Genomic DNA, 23,493 nt, shown 5'->3' on the forward strand with positions numbered 1-23,493 from the left:
ATTATTATTATTTGTCTTGTATTTACCAACAGTTTGTGAGTTGATAAGAAATGACTCAACAAGGTAAATAGGAAATCACTAATCCACATTTAATTGGGCACTTAACAACAGCTAAGTAAGAATGTATCAAACATAACATTATTGTTATTTATTTATGTTTAAGCTAAAAAAAAAACAAATACACTGGTATACATGTATACTCTACGGTGTGTGTGAATGCACGTATCTATATATTTTAATTATATAAAAACAAATAACAGCATCATTGTTACTTAAATGGCATAACTGTTATACAATGGTTAATACATGCATACATACAGTACATGTGTAAAAAAATTTAAAAAATCTACGACCATCGAGACAAAGCTGTCCAGAAACAAATGGGTTAGAGTCGTATTTTTTCTTTCTTTCTATGGATTCCTATACCGTCCGCGTGGTGGTGGAAATTTCCCATGATGACGTACAAGTCTGGGCACATCATGCGTTCTCTCAGTTTGCAAACTAACTCGACTGGAGACGAATCTACTCATATCTGTTGAAGTTTTTCATCGTTTATTACAGATAAGAAGTAAGGATTTATTTTACATACATCCAGAGTTACTGTTTATATGTTGGTAATGTACAGAGTAAATGTTTGTTCTATAACTTTTGAATGTTCAAAAGTTTGCGTTTTGTTTGTAAAGAAAGAAATAGGCAGCAGCGTCGAAGTGTAGTAAAATTGGTAGGCAACCTCTACTGGCGGAGGCATTTTTAAGCATATTGGTTGAAAATGTGTTTAAAATTTATTTTATAAAACGTTTGGCAGAAGTATAGCAACGAAGTTTGCTGATGTGGCATTCCCTCGGTCAGTGCCAGTACTAGTATAGCTTAGTGTAATTCAAAGCAGGTGTGGAGAACAAAAAAAAATAAGCCGTTTTTTGTTTACGTGCATCTCTTTGTGTTAATGCAACGTATTCGACTGGTAGTGTTGTTTTATAAGTGCTGTTTTCGTTTAAAAGGTGTAACCGCGAAGAAAGAAAGCACCGGCCGAATCGTAAACTTTTTTGTAAAGTTTAGCAAAGCCCTGTTTGTTTACAAAGGCGTGTGTGGTGGGGACGGTTCCGCTGTGGTGCATATGGCATGTCAGTTGTCAGGTCTAGAACTTAGTACTTGTTGTATATATTCAGTAGACCTGCTATCTGCACGTGTATATACATTGTGATTTATTCTTCCCTGTCTGTATTTTACACACTTTTGTGCTTTTTTCTATGTATATTTACATTTACTGGTTACTGTACTGAATTCGTTTTCACCCAGAAGACGTGTACATACTGTGAAATACTAAAGTAGCAGACACTCCTTTTTTTTGTTTTGTTTTGTTTGTTTGTTTTGGCATCAGTAACTGCTCGTCCCTGACGCTGCTCAGAGCTGCTCTTGCCAGATCAGGAGACGGGTTGCTGGTTCAGGAGCTGGTTAAGCTGGTCTGTTAAAAATACATTTTACTGTAATGTTCGAAAGTTAACAGTTTGTCGTCGACTGGTCTGGGATTTAAACCTATTGGGTGCCCAGTAAGTAAATATTTGTTCAGTTTTCCCAACTCTTAACTGCCTGCCAGCAACTGCTAAAATTTGTAGTCTACTGTACATGAATAAATATGAAATATAATTGGTTTAAATCTGTGCAGGGATTTTACATACCAGTTAGATCTTACCAATGTGTCTTCCAATCGCCCACGCTTGGTGGTCTGTACTGTACAAGTCTTTGGCTCACCAGTAGCTGCTGTGCTTTTCAGCAGAGTTCTAGTGTTTCCACCTGCAATACTATATGAACAAGAAAGAGTTTTTGTTGCATCAGTAAATGGTAAAAGCACTTGCAAAAACTGTACTTGCTCAACAATAATTGCAAAATCAGACTTTCCAAATGCTAACGCTAGAAAATCCCCCACACTTTCTCAATTTTAACCCACACATATACATGCTGTGCAACTGTGGTGTTACAAAATGCAAATGATTATGCAAAGACAGATGAACCAATATAAGAAAGACCCAGTTTTATCAGTCAACAGACAAGAAGGATTGAATAAAAAATAAATTCAGTGCACTGAGCTGATTACAGTATGATGCCTTGCTAAGAAAGAAAAACAAAAAAAAATAGAGGAACACTTTCAGTAGGTGTAGTAGGCTGTGGGTGTGTATGTGTGCATTGTACAGTATGTGTGGTTTCAAGTTCCAGCTGTAGAATGATAATGCCAATATAGAAAATGTTTAACTTTTATTAAAGCATTAGGCTTTTATCTATATATTTGTGTGTGTGTGTGTGTGAACGAAGCACAATAGAACACAAATATCATATGGATTTGTTATCAAAACATATTTGAGCCTCAAGTCTGTTTGTTTTTTTTTTTTAAAAATGTATTCAAATAAACCAGTTTAGAATAGTTGCTGACAGTTAACCTTGCAGAGTATTAAACAAACTACTCTCTGATTTCCATTCTGGAATAATTATGAGCAGGGTCTGCTGTATAGGCCTACTATATGGACCGCTCCATCCAATGAACATGGAAACATGCTGTGCAGTAGGAGAACTGAATCTCCAGCCAAAAGCAGAGAAGAGGGAATTGGGTATGGAAATAGTTAGCACTATAAATCATGAGATTTGGTACCCTGATAAATACATGCATGAGAACTATGGTGCTCCTTTCAAATGTGAAAGTTACTGTATATCACCCCAAATGGGTTGAAAAATAATTTGCTTTCAGTAGGACACATTTCTTCTTGTTTGTTCGTCTATTGTAGATACAGCTTTAAGCCTGACTGAGAGGATGGCAACGCACAGACATGCATATTTATGGTAAACTATTACACTACAGCAAAATGACCGTCAAATACTTGTTTGTTGAAAAAAAAAAATAACAACAAAAAATAAATAAAACGTTCTGGAATATACATAGATTAAGGTACACTCTGGTCCTGCAGGTGGCAGTAATAAGCCTCATATTTGGCTTACGCAGCACTGTATTAAGAAGGAATTCACTTTTAGACGTTTATGGCGACAGACCAGTGTCTGTGACAATATGGCAAAGCAGTTGTCAATTGGAAGCTTTTTTGCTAAGCAGTCAGCATCTTCTGGGGATTCTCATGAAGATCACCCATCTGCATCTCAGCCATCTACTTCTGACTGTACGAGTACTACAGTGACCGAAGCACAATATAGCATCGAGTTTAAACGTTCATAAAAATGTACCAAAATGCACATCCCTGGAGTTTATTAGCCTTTGTGTTAACGACTGATCGTTTAGTATCTGATGGATGGGACACACAATTTTGGGCATGTGCGTTTTTCAGGAACGCATGAAAATAAAAGCTAGCGCGACCTCTGAAGTACCGTATTCCTTCAAATTTAAGATCACATTTAAACAATTGTTTTACTTCTCAAATATCCTGCGTCTTAAATTCGAGTACAGTATAGTGATGTGTGACTGACTGCCGAGAAAATACTAACCAAAACGTTACTGCCCGATCTCGAGTCATCCATGACATACAGGCAGCCATTTTCAAAGAAGCGTCATTAGCTTCCTGAGGAATTCGAAGAGAAGTTTATACAATTTCAGCGTTTCTAACAAGCAGTACCAGCTAGGACAGATCGGAAATCACTGATCAGACCCCCGTGTTTTTCAACATGCCAAGCAATATCACATTTCACAAATTGGGAGAATAACAGATAAGAGTAATCATGACTGGAAATGAGAAGCAGCACATAACTGTAATGCTCTGTGTGATAGCAGACGGTTGCAAACTGCCTCTATATGCGTAATTGAGGTTGTATCTTTGTAAATGCATATCTGTCAATGTTTTATTTTTTCCTCAAATTGAGGGTGGAAAATTTGGAGTGCGTCTTAAATTTGAAGGAATACAGTAATCTGTTTCTAGTTTCAGTTCATAAACCTCTGGCAGAATTTAAATGCATTCCATCAAATCATAATTATTGTTACAGTTCATGCTGGTTCAATTTCTCTAATGTTACAGTATTCGATACTACAGAGAAATATACAGGTAATTCTCTTTAATAAATAGTTTAAAACACTTTTTTTGAAAGGAAGTTGGCAAGCGAAGCCCTAACTTGCTTTGGATTTTGTTTGTTTTTAAACTGTATCCATGGCAATGCTGGCTAATATTGGCTTTTGTTCCAAATTCGTTGCAGATCTGCACTCTGAATATTCTGAACTAAACAATTCCAGAGTTTCAGATTTCAAGCTTGTAGTGGGAGGAGGTGGAAGGCTTTTCCCACATCATTCTATATTCCCATTGCCTTCCTAATTAGGTATAATCCTATACATTTTAGTTCTGTCTCAATTTAGATTGTACAGATATATCGCAGATTTACAGTGGGAGAAACTGTCTGTAGATTTGTCCCTGTGATTGTTTTAAATTACAAAGCAAACAACATTGCTTAAATGTTTGGATTGTGAGTATAATTATGGGTTAGTTGGGTTACAACAAACTAATCTATTTTTTATGATGACCTCATAGAATAAATGTTTTCAAGTTTGCTCTGCGCAGTCATGAAAATATATGGAAAAGCTGACAGATCTCTGTTGCCAAAACAAAGTTGAGCCAAGGCTTCTGTGGAGTTTTTTATTTTATTTTTTAAGTTACCTTGTATTCTCCTTAAGATACATTTGTTTGCAGTATAGCTGGATCTACAGGTACTGTGGTTTGAGTTTGAAGTCTCACAGGCACAGATTAGGTTTACCAACCCCATCGTTATGGATGAATAAAAAATAGGATCAGCTTAAGGCTGAGCTCTACTGAAGGCAATATTATCACTGGAGGGTTTTCTGTTTTGCCTGTGAATAATGTTGAAGCTGATGCAAATGTTGGGAGTGTGATGCAAATCCCCCTCTTTTTTGGACAGAGCTAATTGTTAGTGTGTTGGGGACTTTTTCATTCATTCCTTCATGGAAACTCCAAGATGGTTTCCATGGAAACTAATTCTGCCTGTTGAGATGATGAAGGGATGCACTTTTGCCTAAGGAAAAAAATGTCGGATTCTGAGATTTAAACTGGTGGATGAGACTGTGTTGTAGTTTACATAGGTAGAGCTGAAAAGGAAGAATAACCAAATGACCCCACATTTGTATTTATTTATTTATTTATTTATTTATTTATTTATTTATTTATTTATTTTTAAAATCGGCTCTGTTTCGTTATTGTTCAGGTTTGCGTCAGACTTGATTTCTACTTGCAGTAAATGATTATTACCCCTTTGTTGGGACTTAAACAAAGTTGAAAGCTGCCTTTGTTGTGTTTCAAAAGCAGACTGACTCTTGTGTTCACAAGCCAAGCTAAGCAGTCCGGGGACATTGTGTTTGGTGGAGTGTGTGCTGTTGCTGTGTTACAAATCGGCAATTTTAAAATAAAGGCTGGGCGCATAGTCAGGTAGTCTCTGATTCAGAAACCAACATTCTTCTGCCCAAAGGAAGCACTGCAACATGGGGCTCTAACAACACCACTTTAAGGACTGTGTTTATAAACATTCCCTTTTAAAAAGTTAGTTTTGAAAACTGACAAACTTTTAACCTTCTTAAACAATAAAAAAAAATTAACTTGTTTTTTAATTAGGTGTAATCAAAATGCGTATTGAACAATCCTTAACCCATTAAGTACCAAATACATTTCTTTGAAAAAAATCAGAAAGCAAGCTGCATTTATGTAAGTGGATACTTTCTAAGTCAATATGCTACCGTACCATTCTGAAGGTTTTCAATCTTTTAGAAGTGTAAAACATATATTCCCAGTGTCCTATTATGGGGACAGTCAATTTAAACATGCCTGTAATCAGACCAGTTACATTTCATATCGGCTATGAAGCTCGCGCAACACAGAAAATTGAGCTTTATCATCACTGTGGGTAGGAGCTCCTGAGTGGCGCATCTGGTAAAGGCACTTTGTGTGGAGTTCCCAGGAGGCGGCGCACAATTGGCCGAGCGCCCCTGTAGACTGGCTGGGCACCTGCGGGCCTGCCTGTAAGTTGCCCAGAGCTGTGTGGTCTTCCGACGCTGTAGCTTTGAGGTGGCTGCATGGCGGGCCTGCAGAGTGAAAAAAAGAAGCAGACGGCTAAATTTAAAATAAATAAATAAATAAAAATGTTCCAACAATTACAAAGTAGCCTGTCCTCAAATGAGGACAACGGCACATAATGGGTTAACAAAACATTCCTTAAAACAGGAATTTGTGTGTGGCTTTTTTTATGTATATTCTTTCAAGAGAATAAGATTTGAGAATTCTGAATGTATGGAACTTGATGTAGCATTGTTGGATAATGTATATGTTAACTTATATAGAACCCGAACTGCAACTTGTTTACGTGACACTTATTGGATTATAAAATAGAATTAAGAAGTGAAAATAATTTATTGTGCAAAAGAAAGGTCATTCAACTTTTGCAAAATCCTGGTTATTGCTTTAAGTCATTTGACAAGACCAAAAAAACCTTGGCTTACTTGACTGCATACTTTCCTGTGTACATGACTGTGGTAAATTAAAATTCTTCATCAAGCTTGTGACACTGTAGAGTATGAATATGTGCTGGAATTAGCATACATTAATAACCAAAGGTAATCAAAGCTTTATTTTTTTCCTGTCTCTTGGAAGTGACATGCTTTACTTTTTGTGTGATGTGTTTTCTGGCTTAATTCCAAAGTGACTGCTTCTCCACGAAGTGCTGGGGGAAGTCCTTTTTAGGTAAGGCTCAGCCAGGCCAAGAACACACACTTTGACTGGAGATTTATTAATGACAAAAATTTCTGGCTTTGTGTGCATCTATCTTTTAGCAAAAACATGCTTCAGAGTCTAAAGGCATGCTGTAATACAATCCTTTTCAACAGCTACAGATGTGCACAACTATTCCTGTTTCATTTGGGAAGTGCAGGTAATTGTTACAATACTTGACTGTTTAAGGAGGATTGTAAAGGCCTTTGTTTCATTTCTTTTATTTAACACAGATGTTGAGCTTTTCGACCCAGTAGCTTCTTGGTCCCATATCTCCACTCCACCAAATACAGCCTGCTACTGTATAACTTAAAGTACATCATTTAACCCAGCTCTCTTTGGTGGTCTTTAGAAAGGATTCAACATAAAAACTATTTTTTTTTTAATGCTGGAAAGGCAGGTGGAGACAATAATTAAAATTACTTCATACTGTACACTTTTTTGGAATGAGCAAATCCAAGACATTGGCACTTAACATTGAACAGCAGACAGGCCTTTCCATGAAACTCCACACAGAGTCATTTATATTTGACTAATGACAAGCTCATTTTCGTGGGGTCTATCCTAATGCATAGAAGTTGATTCCAATGCAACAAACGTACTGCAGAAATGTCTCAAACGTTCATTGAAATGGTCCAGATGTGAATTTAGAATTGAGAAATTAAAATAACTCGGTATAGAAGCAATATATTTCTGAATGATTGTGTACATCCAAACTATATCTAGTTTGTGGGGCAAAAAGAGTCGCCATATTTTCAGATTGCCGTTTTGTCTGTGGTGATGTTTTGTCTGTGTGAGTGTCTTGATTTAACTTGATTAAATCCCTGACAACAAACGCAGTAGAGGTCCTTTGTATACAGCAAAGTGTGATATTTGTTGTTCCAAATTCTGTGGTAGTTTTGTCTGTTGAAGGATGTGGTTGAAACTGAGCAAAGGGGGGGGTCCATGGTGTTAACGTGTTGTGTACATTGCATAAGATGCAACTCAAGCACCCACATGGTGAGTGTGCTTGAAGGTGGTAAAATGCCAATTTTGATGACCTTTAACCAAATGTTGTGGGGGATGACAGATGCATTTAAAAACTTGTTTTAACAGCCAAAGGTATTGGCGTAAGCGGTACACCTGAATGGAATGACCCAGATGTGCAGTAAACTTTTAATGTTGGGAACCTCTGCGGTTTGGCTGCATGGTGACATCCTGTACTTTTCCACGACCCTCTGCTATTGAAGGCTGTATTGTTCAGTATTGTTACGAGATGCTGTTCTACAGTACATGCTGCAGCTATAGATCATGGAAACCTTTTTTTTCGTGGTACCACTGTGATCTGTTCTCCTTTGTGGGAGAGAGTTCTGATGACGCTGTAGGGTTGAACAGGTTTATTTGTAGCTTGGCTGCTTTTTCTTTCTTTTAGTTGTGTTTCCTGTTGCTGCAGGAAAGCATTCAGCCACATACATGTGATTTCTTTGCGGTTTTCCCTTAGAGATTTAAAACTAAGTTTGAGGTTAAAGAGCGTCTCTCCTGCAAAACACAGCTGAAGCAAGACGTGGAAACAGCACTGTTGAGTGTCTGGCTAATTTCAGTGGAGAGAAGCACTGCAGTTGGAACTAACCTCATTGGTAGCGTATCTACTGTAGCTGTTGGATACGCATTAATCAAACATTTATTGCTGCCAAGTTTGACAAAGGTTGATTTAGGCTTAACAGTTAAAATGTTCAAAGTCCTGAGACACAGTAATAACAAGTCTTTAGAGATGCCTAATTAGCTAGACATTGACATGCAATTAATGCTTTTTTTAAGGAGAGATGATTACTGGTAACTTTAGTGTACATTTAGATATTTACTGCAACAATACAGTAGCAGTCTTAGTTAGGGTAGGAAACTTGTAAACATACAGCTGGGACTAGCTTTATGGCATGTAAACAAACTGGAAAGCCAACAGCGTCTGGTCTCAGTCCAGTACACAGAAGGATCTGTTACTGAAGAATGTTAAACCATACTCTGGAATCATATTTTAGTTTGTTGACTCTGAAGCTGCCTGTATCAACTGAGAGTTACGGTAGTTGTAACAACCTTGTGTGACATTAAAGCCCAGTACCATCTGACTTGCACTTACGATTTCTACAACCTGCATGATTGTGCAGTGTAAATGCCAAAGCCCACATAGTATTATTGTGTAGCGATTACTAGAGTAGCGTTTTACCTGTTCAGTTTCTCATGCTCCATGTCATGTTCTCCACAGAAATCGGGACCGACACAATGGGAAAAGCCTGCCTGACTGTGACCAAGTACTTCCTGTTCTTATTCAACCTCCTCTTCTTCGTAAGTCCCAGTTTTTACCTTCTATTTTTACACTGTGCTGTACTTGAGGTACTGTACAGTCAACATCAAGTAAAGCAGCTTCTCAAGCTAAAACCACTGGTTTCAAATTGCAGGTTTTATGAGTTTAGACGTTTTAGGAAAGCCTATATAAGATGAAACCACATTCTTTTCAATAGGGTCCACTGCACTAGCCGCATTTGTACATAATCAATCATAATGATATAGTTACAAGGTCAAGACACATCAACAGTAGAAAGCCTAAGGCCTATGCCTTAAACTGTTTAATCTTGACTTCGCTTCCAGGAAGGTTGCAGACAACACAGCTACTTTACATCACTTGTTGTAAGTGAAGAGGATAGCAACTCATATCGATTTATGTGTGTATTGACAAACTTGAGAATAAGTTTACACTTGATAATGTGTGCTAAGTAATGTTAATACCATGTTTTAGATATGGAAAAGTGTGAAGTGTGATGCCTCCACTATATTCCCATCGCCTGTGATTTTATCCCATGCAGAGCATAATAGCACACATTCTGCTGTAAAGAAGAACTCTCTTTTTTTAATAAGGTCATTTTGATTGGGTGCTCCTGAGAGGTTATTTTCTCAGCTAATTCAAAATGAAAAGTTAAAACATCCCAGCACTAATTCATATAAGCTCTATCCGAGACAGGACTGAACCCACACAACATCGATCTAAGAACAGCTGTTAACCACAGTTGCACTTTGTTTTTAGCGGGAGGAACAGTCCCTGTTTAAAACATATCGGTGGGTTTGAAGCTGTACCACTGACTCAAAGGCCCATAGTGGAGACAGATGTGGAACTGTGTTGCATTCCTTAATTAGCTCGCAGTTCTGGTCCCTTAATGGGTTTGCTTGGCTCTGTGCTCAGGTCTGGCTGTCTTTCTGCTCAAATGCCCTTAATAAGTACTCCAGACACTGGCTGACACAAGCATCCAATAAACCTGGTTTTCAAGCAACTTTGTATACTGTGTTAATAAAATATTGATATTGACACTCATAGCCTAGCATCCACTTTTAAAATATGCTGTCTTCCAAATGAATGCTGCAGGCGTCAGCTTTCCTGATCATTTTACACAAACAAAAGGGCCTGTTTTGTAACAGGACACTTGAGCCTTTCATCCCTGCTCTTTAAATAGTCTAGCACCTGGGTTATTTAGATGGTTTCCAATGAAGACATGTGAACACAGATCTTTTTGGAAAAACAAGTTACAACAAGAAGACAATTCAGCCGAAAATGTTTCTGACGTTGGCTGGCAACTTTACACTGGTGATGACTAAATATTTGTAACAGAGTTAAAGAATTCCTTTTTTCTTTCTTGCGTGTCCCTGTGAAAAAACTGAAAACAGCAGAAACAGTGTTATCTCTCGAATCCCTCCCTCAGATTGATCCTTTATATATTGGTCAAAAACACTCTGACCTCATCACCCTCTATGTATGACCTTTGCTGGGACTTGTTGCTTGTAGAACTAAATCGGAATACTGTCACATGCTCTGTAAGCTATTGAAATATATTTTTTAATGTAGAGGTATATTTGAGAATGATGTCTCAACCCTGATAGCTGGATAGTAGATGAGACTTGTTTCAGCCATTTGAGGCTGTGTTACAGTAGCTTAATTTAGTTGCAGAGAGAAATGGCATTCCTGTTACAGCACCTTGCTGTGTTGCTTGTGAGAGTATTAACTGGATCATCCTTCAGTTCACACGGCAGCCCCCCCCATGAAATCTGTTTCCCTTCAAGCAGGGCTCGCCATGTGTGCCTTTGGGAAAACATTCTGCATCCGCTCAAATCACAAAATCACAAGATTTATGTGGAAAACAGGCCAAGAATCAAATCCAGATGTGGAAAGAGTTGTTGGGACGGAACAGAAATAGACAGGGTAACCCTTTTAGGCGAGGCTTGCAGTAACGCATCAAGTAGCTTTGTACAGTTGGTAGTCAGTAATTAATGTGTCATTATTATGTGCTGGCAATATTGCATTGAAAGAAGCTTTACTAGGGGTTGTTAATCATTTTTAATGTCCTTTTAAGAAGGTATATTTCAGAACCCATTATATGGCCCAGTTTGATGTATATGTTTTTATTTTGTTGGGAGGGGGTTACTGTATAACAGTGACTGATTTCAATTAAAGGAATTCTCTTAAGGCCCTCTCAATGCATACTATGCCGCACCGCACCACACAACTGCATTGCTTCTCAACAGATCTGTTTTGAGACCGATCACACATTTTAAAAAGCCCCTAAAATTTAAATTAAATAAAAAAACTTGTTATCTATGTCTGACTCGCTCCCAGAAATGTACTTTTATTGATAGTTTTTACTTACAGCTCTCTACAAAGTTATGCAAGTGTGTGACACTCAAGGTAATTGTTCTAGTAATTGTGTTCAGTCCTCTGGTAACAGTTGAAGTGTGGGCTCTTCACTGGCATTTTCTTTAGGAATAAATACGTATACCCAAGAAGGCTAGAAATTGCAGTATAAGGACTTCCTTTATTTATTCATTTATTTTTCTTCCCACAGATTTTCGGAGCTCTGATTTTGGGATTTGGATTATGGATCCTTCTCGATAACCAAAGTTTCATTGCAGTTTTGCGTAAGTACTGGGGCTTGGTCAGATTTCGCCTTTCACCTCTTATTAATTACACAGTGTAAAAATCCTGTTGGCGTTACTGCTAATATGTACTGTAGATGGTTTTTATGTACTTGCCAAATATAAAACTGGAATTATGTAGTTCATATGGGATGTATAGCTTGAAAGATGAGAGCCTTAACCTGGTTAGAGCTACCAGTTTGTGTAATAATGTGTGAGTTAATTAAGGTAAGTATAATCTTGCTGAAATATGAACTTCCAGCTCAATGTACAGCAGGTGTACTGTAGTTTTTACTACATCTGCAGAGATTTTTATATTTAATCTATACAAGTATTTGCAGATTTGCATGATCTAGATGCAATGGATAAACTTAAGTGAATAGCTTGATCCCACACTTCTCCTTTTATTTGATTGCCAACCTTCTAGATGCATTGAAATTTCTGTCCTCAAATGCAATTTGGTCTTATTTAAGAACTTGCAAAAGCTTTGCACATTTCTTTTTACATGCTTGCCAGACCACATATGTGTTGCACCACTGTGAGTGTGTCAGCCAGTTGTTCTTGGAAACTGGCAACCTCCCATTGTGAAATTTATTGACTGCTGCTATACACAGTGTCTAATCCAAAATTTGGGCTGTCAAGCGATTAATCTTGATTAAAAGAAAAAAAAAAGAAAAAATCTGTTAATCTTGGTTTTAATCGCATATTTAATTGATACAATTACTGCATCCATCTCATTAGTTTGTTTTATTACTGATGCTAATTATTATTTGTATTATTATTATTATTATTATTATTATTATTATTATTATTATTAGTAATATTATCATCCGAAAAACAATTCCTTTAGAGTTTCCTTTAGTCAAAAACTGATGTTTTTAATTGCCGTTTTAAATAATAATATTAAATTATCTTATTAATAACGTGAAATTGTCTAAATAAAACAAAACATTCACTGAGTAACGGTTACATCCTCCATAATTGTAAATAATATAGTTTAAAATAAGTCTGGTTATTCAAATAAAACAAAGCTACAATGTTAAAGGGCCTGCAGTTGGTAGCTATCGACTTCGCAACAGCACTGGTTATAAGTATCGTACTGAGCTTGATTCATAGGTTTGCAGTGATCCTGAATTTGTAAAAGAGTACTCTATCAAAACTGACTGGTTTCCTTTGTTGTTATATTGTTGTTGTCTGTAGCAGAACTACTACTAAAAAGTGTATTTTGAGAAGTGAAAGCATGTTTCGCACGCAGGTGGTACAGCAGACTAGATGCACGTCTGTGATACTGGAACTCACTTTGACAGTAGATACCTGCCTCGCATTAAGAACATCATCATATTCTCGCATAATGTTTTGCTGTAGGAATGTTTTTTGTTTTACAGACTTATTTTCACTCTGACTCAGGTGAACCAATTTTCCCTGACACAGCATATTCACGTCCTGAGTTACAGGTAATGAGACCCTGCCAGCGCGTTACATGTGTTATACACTATGCTACCCTTGGGATACTATATGGGGTCATGGGGAAATACTGTATCCCCTTCAAACAGCTAGTGTTACAGGAAAATGACCTTCACCTGAGCCAATTTGAAAAGCAATGTCATGAAAGCAAAAAGACCAACGGAAAAACAATAAGGGACTTGAAAGGGAGAATATTATCATACTATGAGATTAGATTTTTGCATTACACAGTATATAACTCTGGCTGTTTTCTAAGATTTTAAAAACCACACCACACCTTTTCAAGAGTAATTGTCACAACTTCAGTGTTTAAGTTGATATGTTACTTTTTTCCCCCCCTCATGCTTTGTCCGTTATCTCCATGGTAGACACATACTCTCGTCACTTGGTAGCAAATTACAATTGTAATTATGCAATTCATAATTAATTGCATATACAGTGTAATTGTAGCTGAACCTTGGCACACCTGCGTAATTGCAATTATATCATATCATTGACTGATTACAGTTAAATTACCATTTATTTGCCATTCAATTATTATTCTTGTATTTTCAGCCACTTTTGGTGACCTCATTTATTTGAAGAAAATAAGTTCCAGGGCTTGAATTTCAGCGCGGGAATCGCGCATTTTCCAAGTTGCTCGCGTATTTTCCAAGTTGCTCCCGCATATCTGCAGCTTTCAGTGCGGGAAAATCCTGCAGAAATATTTTAAGACTCCAAGCTACTGTATTTTCCACCCAATTTAGAATGCCTGAAACGCTACAACTATCTCCAAGGAAGTGGGTGTCAGTGACGAAAGCACCATGAGCCGCATTCTGAGTAGTTCTGGTTAAAATAAATAAATAAAAAAAATGTTGGATATTTTAAGTGCCACAAGACTTTATTCTCTCGTACGTGATTCTCAAACGCTATCTTTAAGCTTTATAGAAATTCAGTACACTGCAGTATAAGTAAATCGTTTTGAAAAAAAAAAAACTACATTAAGTCTATCTAGGTGTTGTTTTGCAAGTGGTGACTTTCGCTTTAACTTTTAAAACTCAGCCCCATTCATTTTGGGTCGCCGGCGCACCGAAGGTTACGCATATATTACTCAGGCACCGTAAAACCTACCTTGTTTAAAAGTACAGACTCGGGGCTTTCAAAAGACGTACTCCGTGTGTGTATGCGGCACTCCTAGCCGGAACTACGACTGCCTGAAGTTAAGCCTCTCATCTTGTGACAAAGTTCACTGCTTAAGTTTCATTTTGAGTCTATTGCTCTGTCGTTGTAGCAGCTAGACTGAAAGGGGTGGTATCATTGGAAAGCTTAGAAGCTCATTTCCCCCTAAAATTTTGGAATCCCCCCCCCCCCATTGGCTGCAGCACAGGGGGGAAATCCCCCCCAGCACACAAAAACGAAATTCAAGCCCTGAGTTTTATATAGTATGTGTCTATTTGTACCTTTTGATTATTGCTTGTTTATTTAGAATGAATAGAGTAAACATGTTAATGTATGTAGTTGTTTCTTACTTTTTAATGTAATTGTAATTACTGCAGCATAATTGTAACTAACTGTAATTGAACAAAATAACCTTGTAATTACAATATCAGTAAACAGTTGTGCTGTAATTCTAATTGACCCCATGTCTAGCTGTACTATAAATAGGTTTAATGGGCCATAAGTTTAACAAATAAGTGGTTTGGAAGGAATGACTTTTGATAAAAAGGGCAGCAGTGTGGAGTAGTGGTTAGGGCTCTGGACTCTTGACCAGAGGGTCGTGGGTTCAATCCCAGGTGGGGGACACTGCTGCTGTACCCTTGAGCAAGGTACTTTACCTAGATTGCTCCAGTAAAAACCCAACTGTATAAATGGGTAATTGTATGTAAAAATAATGTGACATCTTGTAACAATTGTAAGTCGCCCTGGATAAGGGCGTCTGCTAAGAAATAAATAATAATAATAAGAGGAGTCAGGCCCTGGTTCAAGTCATGTGTGTGATCAGGCTACAAATGAAGAAGTAGTACATGGGGAAAACAACTAAGGTCAATTGTATATAAAATGCCTACTTCATAGTCGGTGTTCGTTAAATTAGATTAGGCTTATTAACATGAAATGGTTTGTCAGGACAGTTCTTGCAGTGAAAGTTTCGCTTCCGCAAGGAACATTTCTTTTTATTCCATTTAGCCATATTTTTGTTGCTTGAGACACACCACCATGAGACAAATTGCAGCAGGGATGAAGAATCATTTGCTCTAATTGACATTTGGGCCGACGGTTCAATCCAGAGAATCTTGGATGGAAGCGTCCATAACAAGCTGCTTCTGGGGCATTTATACGCGCATTGTGCACTTGCTTCTGTCATCCAGGTTAACCCTGCTTTATCAAAAGCAGTGTGAAATCGCATACCCGACCCACACGACACTGGGTCCTGTCCGGGTAGGTAGTGTGAAAGGGCCTTAGGTTGATTTTAGGTGTGTGACCTTGCCTTTCAAGGCGTCAGGTGCTTCACTGAAATTGACTGCAAAGTCAAATGACGGCGAAAGGAGGCTATGTGGTCCAGTGGTTAAAGAAATGGGCTTGTAACCAGGAGATCCCCGGTTCAAATCCCACCTCAGCCACTCACTCACTGTGTGACCCTGAGCAAGTCACTTAACCTCCTTTTGTTCCGTCTTTCGGGTGAGACGTAGTTGTAAATGACTCTGCAGCTGATGCATAATTCACACACCCTAGTCTCTGTAAGTCGCCTTGGATAAAGGTGTCTCCAAAATAAACAAATAATAATAATAAAGTCACACGGCTTGAATACTATTAGTACTGCAGCTACCACTGATTAAACAATAGCATTAATATGGACAATATCAATAGTCCATGTCTGCTTGAGTTCGACAAATGATAGTATTTGCAGCTGTAAGCCATTTATAGTTTCCTGCCTGAAACTTCACACAGCTTTAAATTATATAATAGATTGGAACTCTTATGGACAAGACCTGTTTTTTTTTTTAAATACATTTTCCATCTGGCACAATATGAATAAATGCATGACTAGTCTGTGGATACAGCAATGCTAATCATTGTTTCCATTACTTTTTTCAATTTGTGGTACAGTTTTGCAAAGCACTGTGCAGACCTACAGTTTCCAATAATAAATTCTACCCAGCTGTCTAGCAGTTGGTGCAGCATACACTTAATTAAAATCTCTTGGATTAAGTAACGTAATGCTCATTTGATTATTATTATTTTTTTATTATTTTTTTTTTTAATAGTTATGTAATGCACTAATCAGGGTAGCAAATGAAAAATGTTAACAGATGCCAGCATGTTAAAGAGTTCATAAATTCTCATTGGAAGGTGCTGCCAGTTCTTTATTGCTGTGTATCATCGTCCTGAACTAGTTTCAGAACTGAACCAACACTTGTTTTCCCATGAGCTGAGAAAGTGCTGGTGTGCTGAAATTAATTTTGCAGCTGGAAATTGTTTTACAGTAAGCCCAGATGGGATCATACATTTCGGTGAATGTCTTAACTATCATGATCCCTAGTTTACCCCAGTACTGCTCATTGCACATACCTGATTAATTTACCATACTGGGGCACAAATAGCCATAGTAATCCCAAATGAGAGACATCTTCAGCATCCAAAAACTGGAGTAGGGCTTGCTTAGCAGCAGGTCTTGTTAAGAAACTTTAACAGTATGTATTTTCTTTGTCATCTAAAATCTACTTTCCATTTCCTGTTTTGGGATGCTTGCTACTGTTCTGAGGGTCATATTCATATGTGTTTACCACCATGCTAAATGTACACCTCTTTTTGTGAAGTGACTATCAAACTGTTAGAGAACTAACAAGAAAAAAATTGAGCTTTCAAATGTACCTCCCGAGTTATTTATTTGATGCTTTTTAACATCAGCATTTTTTCTCTTTAGAAAAAAAAAGTGCTCCCAGCTATAATGCTGTGCCACCCAGCTATGCAGAATTCCTGGGGGGAACCTTGCTACAGTATACTAGCCTTCTGTCCCCACTCGTTTCTTTCTTAACTTGCTGTCTATTTCTTAACGGGAAATTGTAATTTTATATTGCGGTTTCACATTCCCAAAACAGACAGAATTTGATTTTTTTTTTTTTTTTTTCACTGTTTCATATGAGGCCAAAATGTGCCCAATGGAATGGTGTGTGGGTGCCATGGGGAACCTCTGGTTCTGGTGGTTTCAGTGCTGATTCAGCCATAACTATGATGAACATCATGTCAGTGTAATTTAGTGGAACCCATAGCTTCTACTAGGGGTAAAGTTTGTTAAGTGCAAAACGTTGTAGTAATCTGCTCTTTCGGGGTGATCTTTATCCAGCTATGTTTAACATGGGGAGTACAGTGTGCTCTATAAGTACAGTATGGGAACTCTGACATGGGTTTCTCAAGCAGCTTCCACGTGATTGACTTCTGTCTTCACAGTGGTGGGGGCTGGACAAGGGAGTTGATCAGCAGTTGTATTATATCGGTGGGGTTTTCACTTCACATTTTCTTTTCATAAACTTCATTAATGAATCTGCAAGTTAAGGACATGTATCCAGTGGTAGCGACACACATAACTTTACATTCTCAAATCTACTGAGCAAGAATAACATTGCAGTCCTGTAAATAAGGCAGAGTCATAAACCTGACAAGTTGCAATCGGAAACTATAGAAGAATATGGGGTAAGGAATCTCTCAATTAAGCTGTGGTTTGAGGTGGGACAGGATATATCGGAACAGCAGAAAATCAGTTTATGAAGCCCACAACCAATTACTGAGGGCAGATGTAAAGAGTAAATTAAAAGCAGCTCTTTTGCGGAAAGGCTATAAATCGAGAAACACAATTAGAGAGGTGCTTCTGGGTAGTATGGAGTCGAAACTGACGTCTAGACACTGGGAGGTTGGAGACTAGGAGAACGCCCATCTGTAAAGCTGTACACATTCAGGGCATTTGTAGCACTTCACCCTAATGTTTAATAGTCAGGGTAACGGGGACACAATACAATTATGGTTTTCCATTTCGTATGCTTGGATGATGATCATCGTTAATTACAGTAACAGCAATAACTTAACCTCACAAAAAACGAATATGGAATAAAAAATGAACTATGGCTACAATAAATGACAATTCTGACAGAACTGGTCAACTAGGTAATTATATTCTGTTTACCAATGAAGTTTTAGTAAATAAGTTATTAAAAATTATTTTGCTTGATTTAATTCTACAAATCTTCTAACTAAAAGTGGCTGTGTGGCTTTGAGAAGGGGTGTGCGAGGGAGATATATTGTTGAGTAACCAATCCAGAGTTTGTGTCCTGCGAATCTGCAGAAAACTGTTGATTCGTCAATGAAGACACAGTTGGAACAATTCAATAGAAAAGTGAATACCATTTTATTACGAAACAATCATTTCAACAATTTGTGAATTATTGTATTACACATTTTAAATGCAACACTTAGAAAAGGGCTTGTGATTTCAGTTTAGCATTTCACATTTCATATAGCGATTGCATTTATTTTGTTTAACCATTGTTCAAACAAACTTACAGCCCACTTCTGGCAATAATATTTAGGTCTTCATCTGTTTTAGGTTCATCAAAATGATCACTTTACTCTCTGTTCCTGGTTCTCATTCCTTTTTGTTTTTTGCATTTTTATTTTTCTAATGGCACTTTCATGTTCATCTAAAACATAGTCCTCGCTGCAATATTCACTTAAAACAGACACCTTTTGTCTGTGTAAGGGATTTCAAATTCAAACTGTGAGGAACTTGTGACAACATTCCCACAATATGAGAGACGAACTGTTTGAACTAAGTAACAAAAGAGCAAAAAAACTAATTCAATTACCAAATTAACATCAATTGAATCTCAATTAGGAAAAAAAAATGTAAGTCGCATAAACAACTCAAAGTGTTGAATTGGTAAGAAAATAATCCAGTTTTTCTGGCCTAACGGCACTAGAAACTGATTTTTTTTACAGATTCAACAGATTGTTGTTTATCCCTTACTGATGTAATTTTTTTCTAGGAAAAACACTGTTAAAAGAAAATAATGGTACAGAGAAACACATAAAATGAAATAAAAAAGATAAACTTTTAACTATAACTGACGGGAGTTCTCTAGATGTTTCATTTTTTTTAAAGGCTTTGGGCCTTTCCATGTTTCCTTTGCTGGGAATTCCCCTGGTATCGTAGCCGGTTTGTTATGAGAAATGTTTACTCCATTTTACACTCGAAAGTGGGTTAGAGGCCTCTGACATATACAGTAGGTATCATGTTACTGAGCCATTTTGAAAGCAAGTACTGTAGGTCATTTCATTCTAACAAGTAGTGAAGGACATACTTGCACAGATTGTAAAATGTTTCAGTGATTCATTTTGGTGTTTTTGAAGAGTGCTGGATTGGCCCCACAAGCATGCGATGACTGATTCCGAAATTTAATGACAAAGGAATTCTAAAGATAACGGATATTTCCAGCCTGTAGGAGGTGCTGTGTATGGCCTACTGATTCCCATCCACTACTGAGACTGCTTGCTAAAGATATCCATCTTGCTGCAGATGATGGTTATGGAAGAATGTAGTAAACAGACACCCCAAAAAAATCATATTTTAGTATAAAATGTTTATTGTGAGGCAGTACAACACCGTGCTGCATATGTGATACTTTTGAAGACTTGCACTGTGTATTGTGTGGTCATTTAGGAAGGTAACCTGCATGCCAGGCTGCACAGTGTTTAGAGTGCGTGGAAGCAAAATGTAAGCTTAAGCATGACAGCTTTGTGTGACGGACAGGACAAAAAGATTTGGTTACTATGTAAAGTTGTCATATTTGCCTTGTAGTTTATCTGCTGAATTGCTGCAATCTCTCCAGTTGTTTAAGATGAGCATTTTTGTAACCACCCCAAGTAGCAACCTTTTTAGTAGTGTCTTTTAATGAAGATGGCATCCCAGATCCGACTCCACAGCTGCACCTTACAAGAGGAGCCAGAAACCAACTTGCAATATAAATTATTTCATTTTCCATGTCTTTTTAACTTTGACAGGATTCTTTTTTAAAACATGAATGAAACTAGGTGAACACAGGTGGTCTTTTTTTCCATCATGTAAAAAAAAAAAAAAATGAGTGGAAACTTTCCACCAGTGCAAAAAGAACAGCAGTTGGGCGCAGTGAGTGTGAGCTTGCATTGATTTCTCATCCTCTTTTTTTTCTCTGCAGAGAAATCCTCCGATTCTCTGAAGGTGGGCGCCTACATCCTGATCAGCGTTGGCTCCCTGGCCATGCTCATGGGATTCCTGGGCTGCATGGGAGCCGTGTACGAGATCAGATGCCTTCTGGGTTTGGTGAGAAACTCCCTCAACTAACTTTACATTTAACAGTGCTAGCTTTTAAAAGCTTTCAAACAAATGTATTAAATAAAACAGTTTTAAAGCTCATCATTGCAACTAATATATATATAAGAACCATTTTATGATAAAGTGAAATTATTTTAATAATTCAGCTTCCGCCTTAAGATACTATGGTAAAAATAACTGGGTATACTGATGCTGTTAAAGTTTGAATATTTTTATATTGTACAAATATATAATCACTTTTTCTTGAAGTGCATGCTGTATAGCTTTCAGAAACATGTTAACCTCTAAGAACATCAGGTACTCCAGAATGTAACAATTAACCTGTTCCCCCTGCAACACTGGCCCGCATTTGTTCTATGTGGTATTTAGACTGATGTATTTCATACATCCACAAGAGGCAGAGTGTTGCAGGCAGACCGGGTAATGGTCACACTAGTTGTGTTTCGGATATACTGTAGGTTAGACATTCTCTGTTTTGAGAAGTGATGAGTGAATTGGAAAGTGATACCGAGAATGAAGTGACCTAGAATACTCACGTCTGTATCATGTGCTTGAACTAATATGGAGCCATGACCTTGAACTAACTGTGTTATTCTTATTACAGAGATGACAACAGTGCAGTGAGAGTACATCTCACTGTAGCGCTGACTGATGTAACTTGTAATGCTGCACAGTTCTTGCACATCAGCAAGTTTGCTATAAACGTGAAGATGGCTTTGTTTTAAAGAAGGGAGTCATGAAATTGTTTAGTCTGTGCCAGTGTCTGTTTTATTCTTTCTTTCTTTTCAATTATATTTCCAGTACTTCACCTGCCTGCTGTTAATACTCATTGCCCAAGTGACTGCTGTAGTCCTCATTTACTTACAGCGTGAAACGGTAAGTGTGCCAGCCCCCTTAGTCTCAGCAATCATAAAACCAATTTCCATGTAACACAATTGCTGATACAAAAAAAATAATTGTAACATTTGCATACAGTACATACAACTGTGTCTACATTTTACAGAATGAAAACCTTTCTCTGGCAGCAAGATACTAAAAAATAGAAAATGTTCGGAGCCAAGATATGTCCACCCAGGCCATTTTGAAATCCTATATTACATAAATATATATATATATATATGTATATATATTCTGTATCTTCATAAATCACAGCTTAGCGCCTACTTAATTAACCTTTTAGCTTTAAAATGTTTTAGAAATAACTGGAGCAAAAAACTGTTATTGCTTTCAAAAGTACAGTCATAAGATTATATATAGTCCTGCGCATTATTTTAACCCTTTACTCAAATATTTGTACAGTATGCACTCCACAACTTTTAGATAGCAACTCTTATTGCCAGTTTCTCCCAGTTTATTTATTCAATTCATAAACCTGTAAGAGAAAGCAGAAAATATTCATGCCAGCATTGTAAAATCTTCTGCCAACCAACTAGAAACCACTGCTGTACAATATCAGGAGAAAACTGATTTGCAAAAAACTCAGAATATAAAGTTCAGTAATGGATGTCCAGGAGAACGTATACCCACAGACTCTGCAGAAACTCATGTCTCTCTGGACAGTTCTGGTTAAAGTTCCAGCGTGTAAAATCAAATGGAAGAAATGTATAACTTGATCTTTGATGGCTGAGCTGCTGGCTTGGTATTCTTCAACTGTTCCGTTCCCATTGGCAGCGCACATCCCTAAAAATATAAAGGGAAACATCTGTAATGGGACAAGCTTGAAAGCATGATGGATTTCTACAGGCCTTCCAAAATGAGATGCAATCCATGTGTTGGCAGTTCAGTTATTTTATTTATTTATTTATTTTTATTTTTTAAAGGCAGATTAAAATTAACGGCTGATAAAACTTGTTTTCTGAGTTTTGAAAAAACATGCAGAGTGGGTTTTGTAAACGGTTATGTACTTTCTGGTTTTTAAAGTAGTTTCATGCTTGCACATTTACTGTAGTATTTTATATCTCAGAAGAACCACATTTTTCTGTCACCTAGATTTGTATTCTCTCCATTTCCCGTGCAGTTCAGTGTTGCTATTGATATTAATATGCCTCCTAGACATGTCATATGCTTCTTTCACCAAGCAGACCATAGAGTAGGTTGATGTGAAGGGGGAAAAAAGTGATCTGACACAAATGCTGTGCCTGTCCATTAAGCAGAGAATTGGTACTGAACTGTGTGCTGGTTCTGAGATGGGCAGTAATCTCCACTTGGGTCTGTCAAACACAATTCACTTGTCACCCGAGCCGGATTTGAACCCAGGCCTCTGGAGGTGAAAGGTTTGTGAGGCTAGTCAATTAGGCAACCGTACTACTAGCTTCTGTTTATTTATTTATTTTCATCATTGCATGTTTTATTAATAACTTCAGGCCCTAGGGCTACAAATATGCTCATGTCACAAGAATGAAGTACTTGAGGAGATGAATTGTTTATTTTTAAATAAGTAAATATGAACCTTCACAGGGCTGTGAAAGAATCCACCCAGTGTTTTCCCGTTGTGTTGTTTTTATACTTCAAAGACTCTTTTCTGTTAACAGCTGAAGAAGGAGATGTCCTCTATCATCACAGACTTGATTGTGAAATATGAAGGCAACAGCACTACTGATATTGCCTGGGACTACATCCAGAGGAATGTAAGTTATCATCTAGCTCTGATATCCAGCAGTTAGACCACAGCCCATTACCAGCCAGCCAGGGACTGGGTCCAGTCTTCACATCCCCATGGTACCATAGATGTGCTTTGTTCTCAAACCCTACCCGTTTCACTGCTTTCCGCACCTAATTAAGTTTAAAAACACACTGCAGCTGCTGAAACTAGATAATCTCTATGATAACTCTTTGTATGCATCATCTATCTGCAATATGAAAACAAAATGCTCTTATTGTCCAGCTGGGTTAGGAATATTTAAAGACAATTGGTTAATATCATCTTTTTGTAGCTGTACATTTTTTTTAAAGTAACGCTATGGGGTCTTTTCCATTGGTATTGCGCAGAAACACTGTAAACGTTTACCG

The 23,493-nt window shown here is 37.5% G+C and overlaps 1 protein-coding gene across 4 annotated transcripts in view; it reads left to right on the forward strand.

The window, feature by feature from the left end:
- LOC117431922 (CD82 antigen-like) overlaps positions 1 to 23,493 on the forward strand; it is a 41,080-nt gene that overhangs the window by 13,698 nt on the left and 3,889 nt on the right. For 3 of the 4 annotated variants that reach the window (XM_059002500.1, XM_059002499.1, XM_034053187.3), the window contains 5 exons: positions 8,989 to 9,068; positions 11,612 to 11,684; positions 20,348 to 20,472; positions 21,286 to 21,360; positions 23,016 to 23,111. In XM_059002500.1, the coding sequence (XP_058858483.1) occupies positions 8,989 to 9,068; positions 11,612 to 11,684; positions 20,348 to 20,472; positions 21,286 to 21,360; positions 23,016 to 23,111 (449 nt within the window). Of the gene's footprint in view, positions 1 to 422; positions 569 to 8,988; positions 9,069 to 11,611; positions 11,685 to 20,347; positions 20,473 to 21,285; positions 21,361 to 23,015; positions 23,112 to 23,493 lie in introns of those variants that run through there. The other variant, XM_034053188.3, reaches the window with a different exon arrangement.

This window comes from Acipenser ruthenus, chromosome 27, assembly GCF_902713425.1.
Source record: "Acipenser ruthenus chromosome 27, fAciRut3.2 maternal haplotype, whole genome shotgun sequence".
Lineage (NCBI taxonomy): Eukaryota > Metazoa > Chordata > Actinopteri > Acipenseriformes > Acipenseridae > Acipenser > Acipenser ruthenus.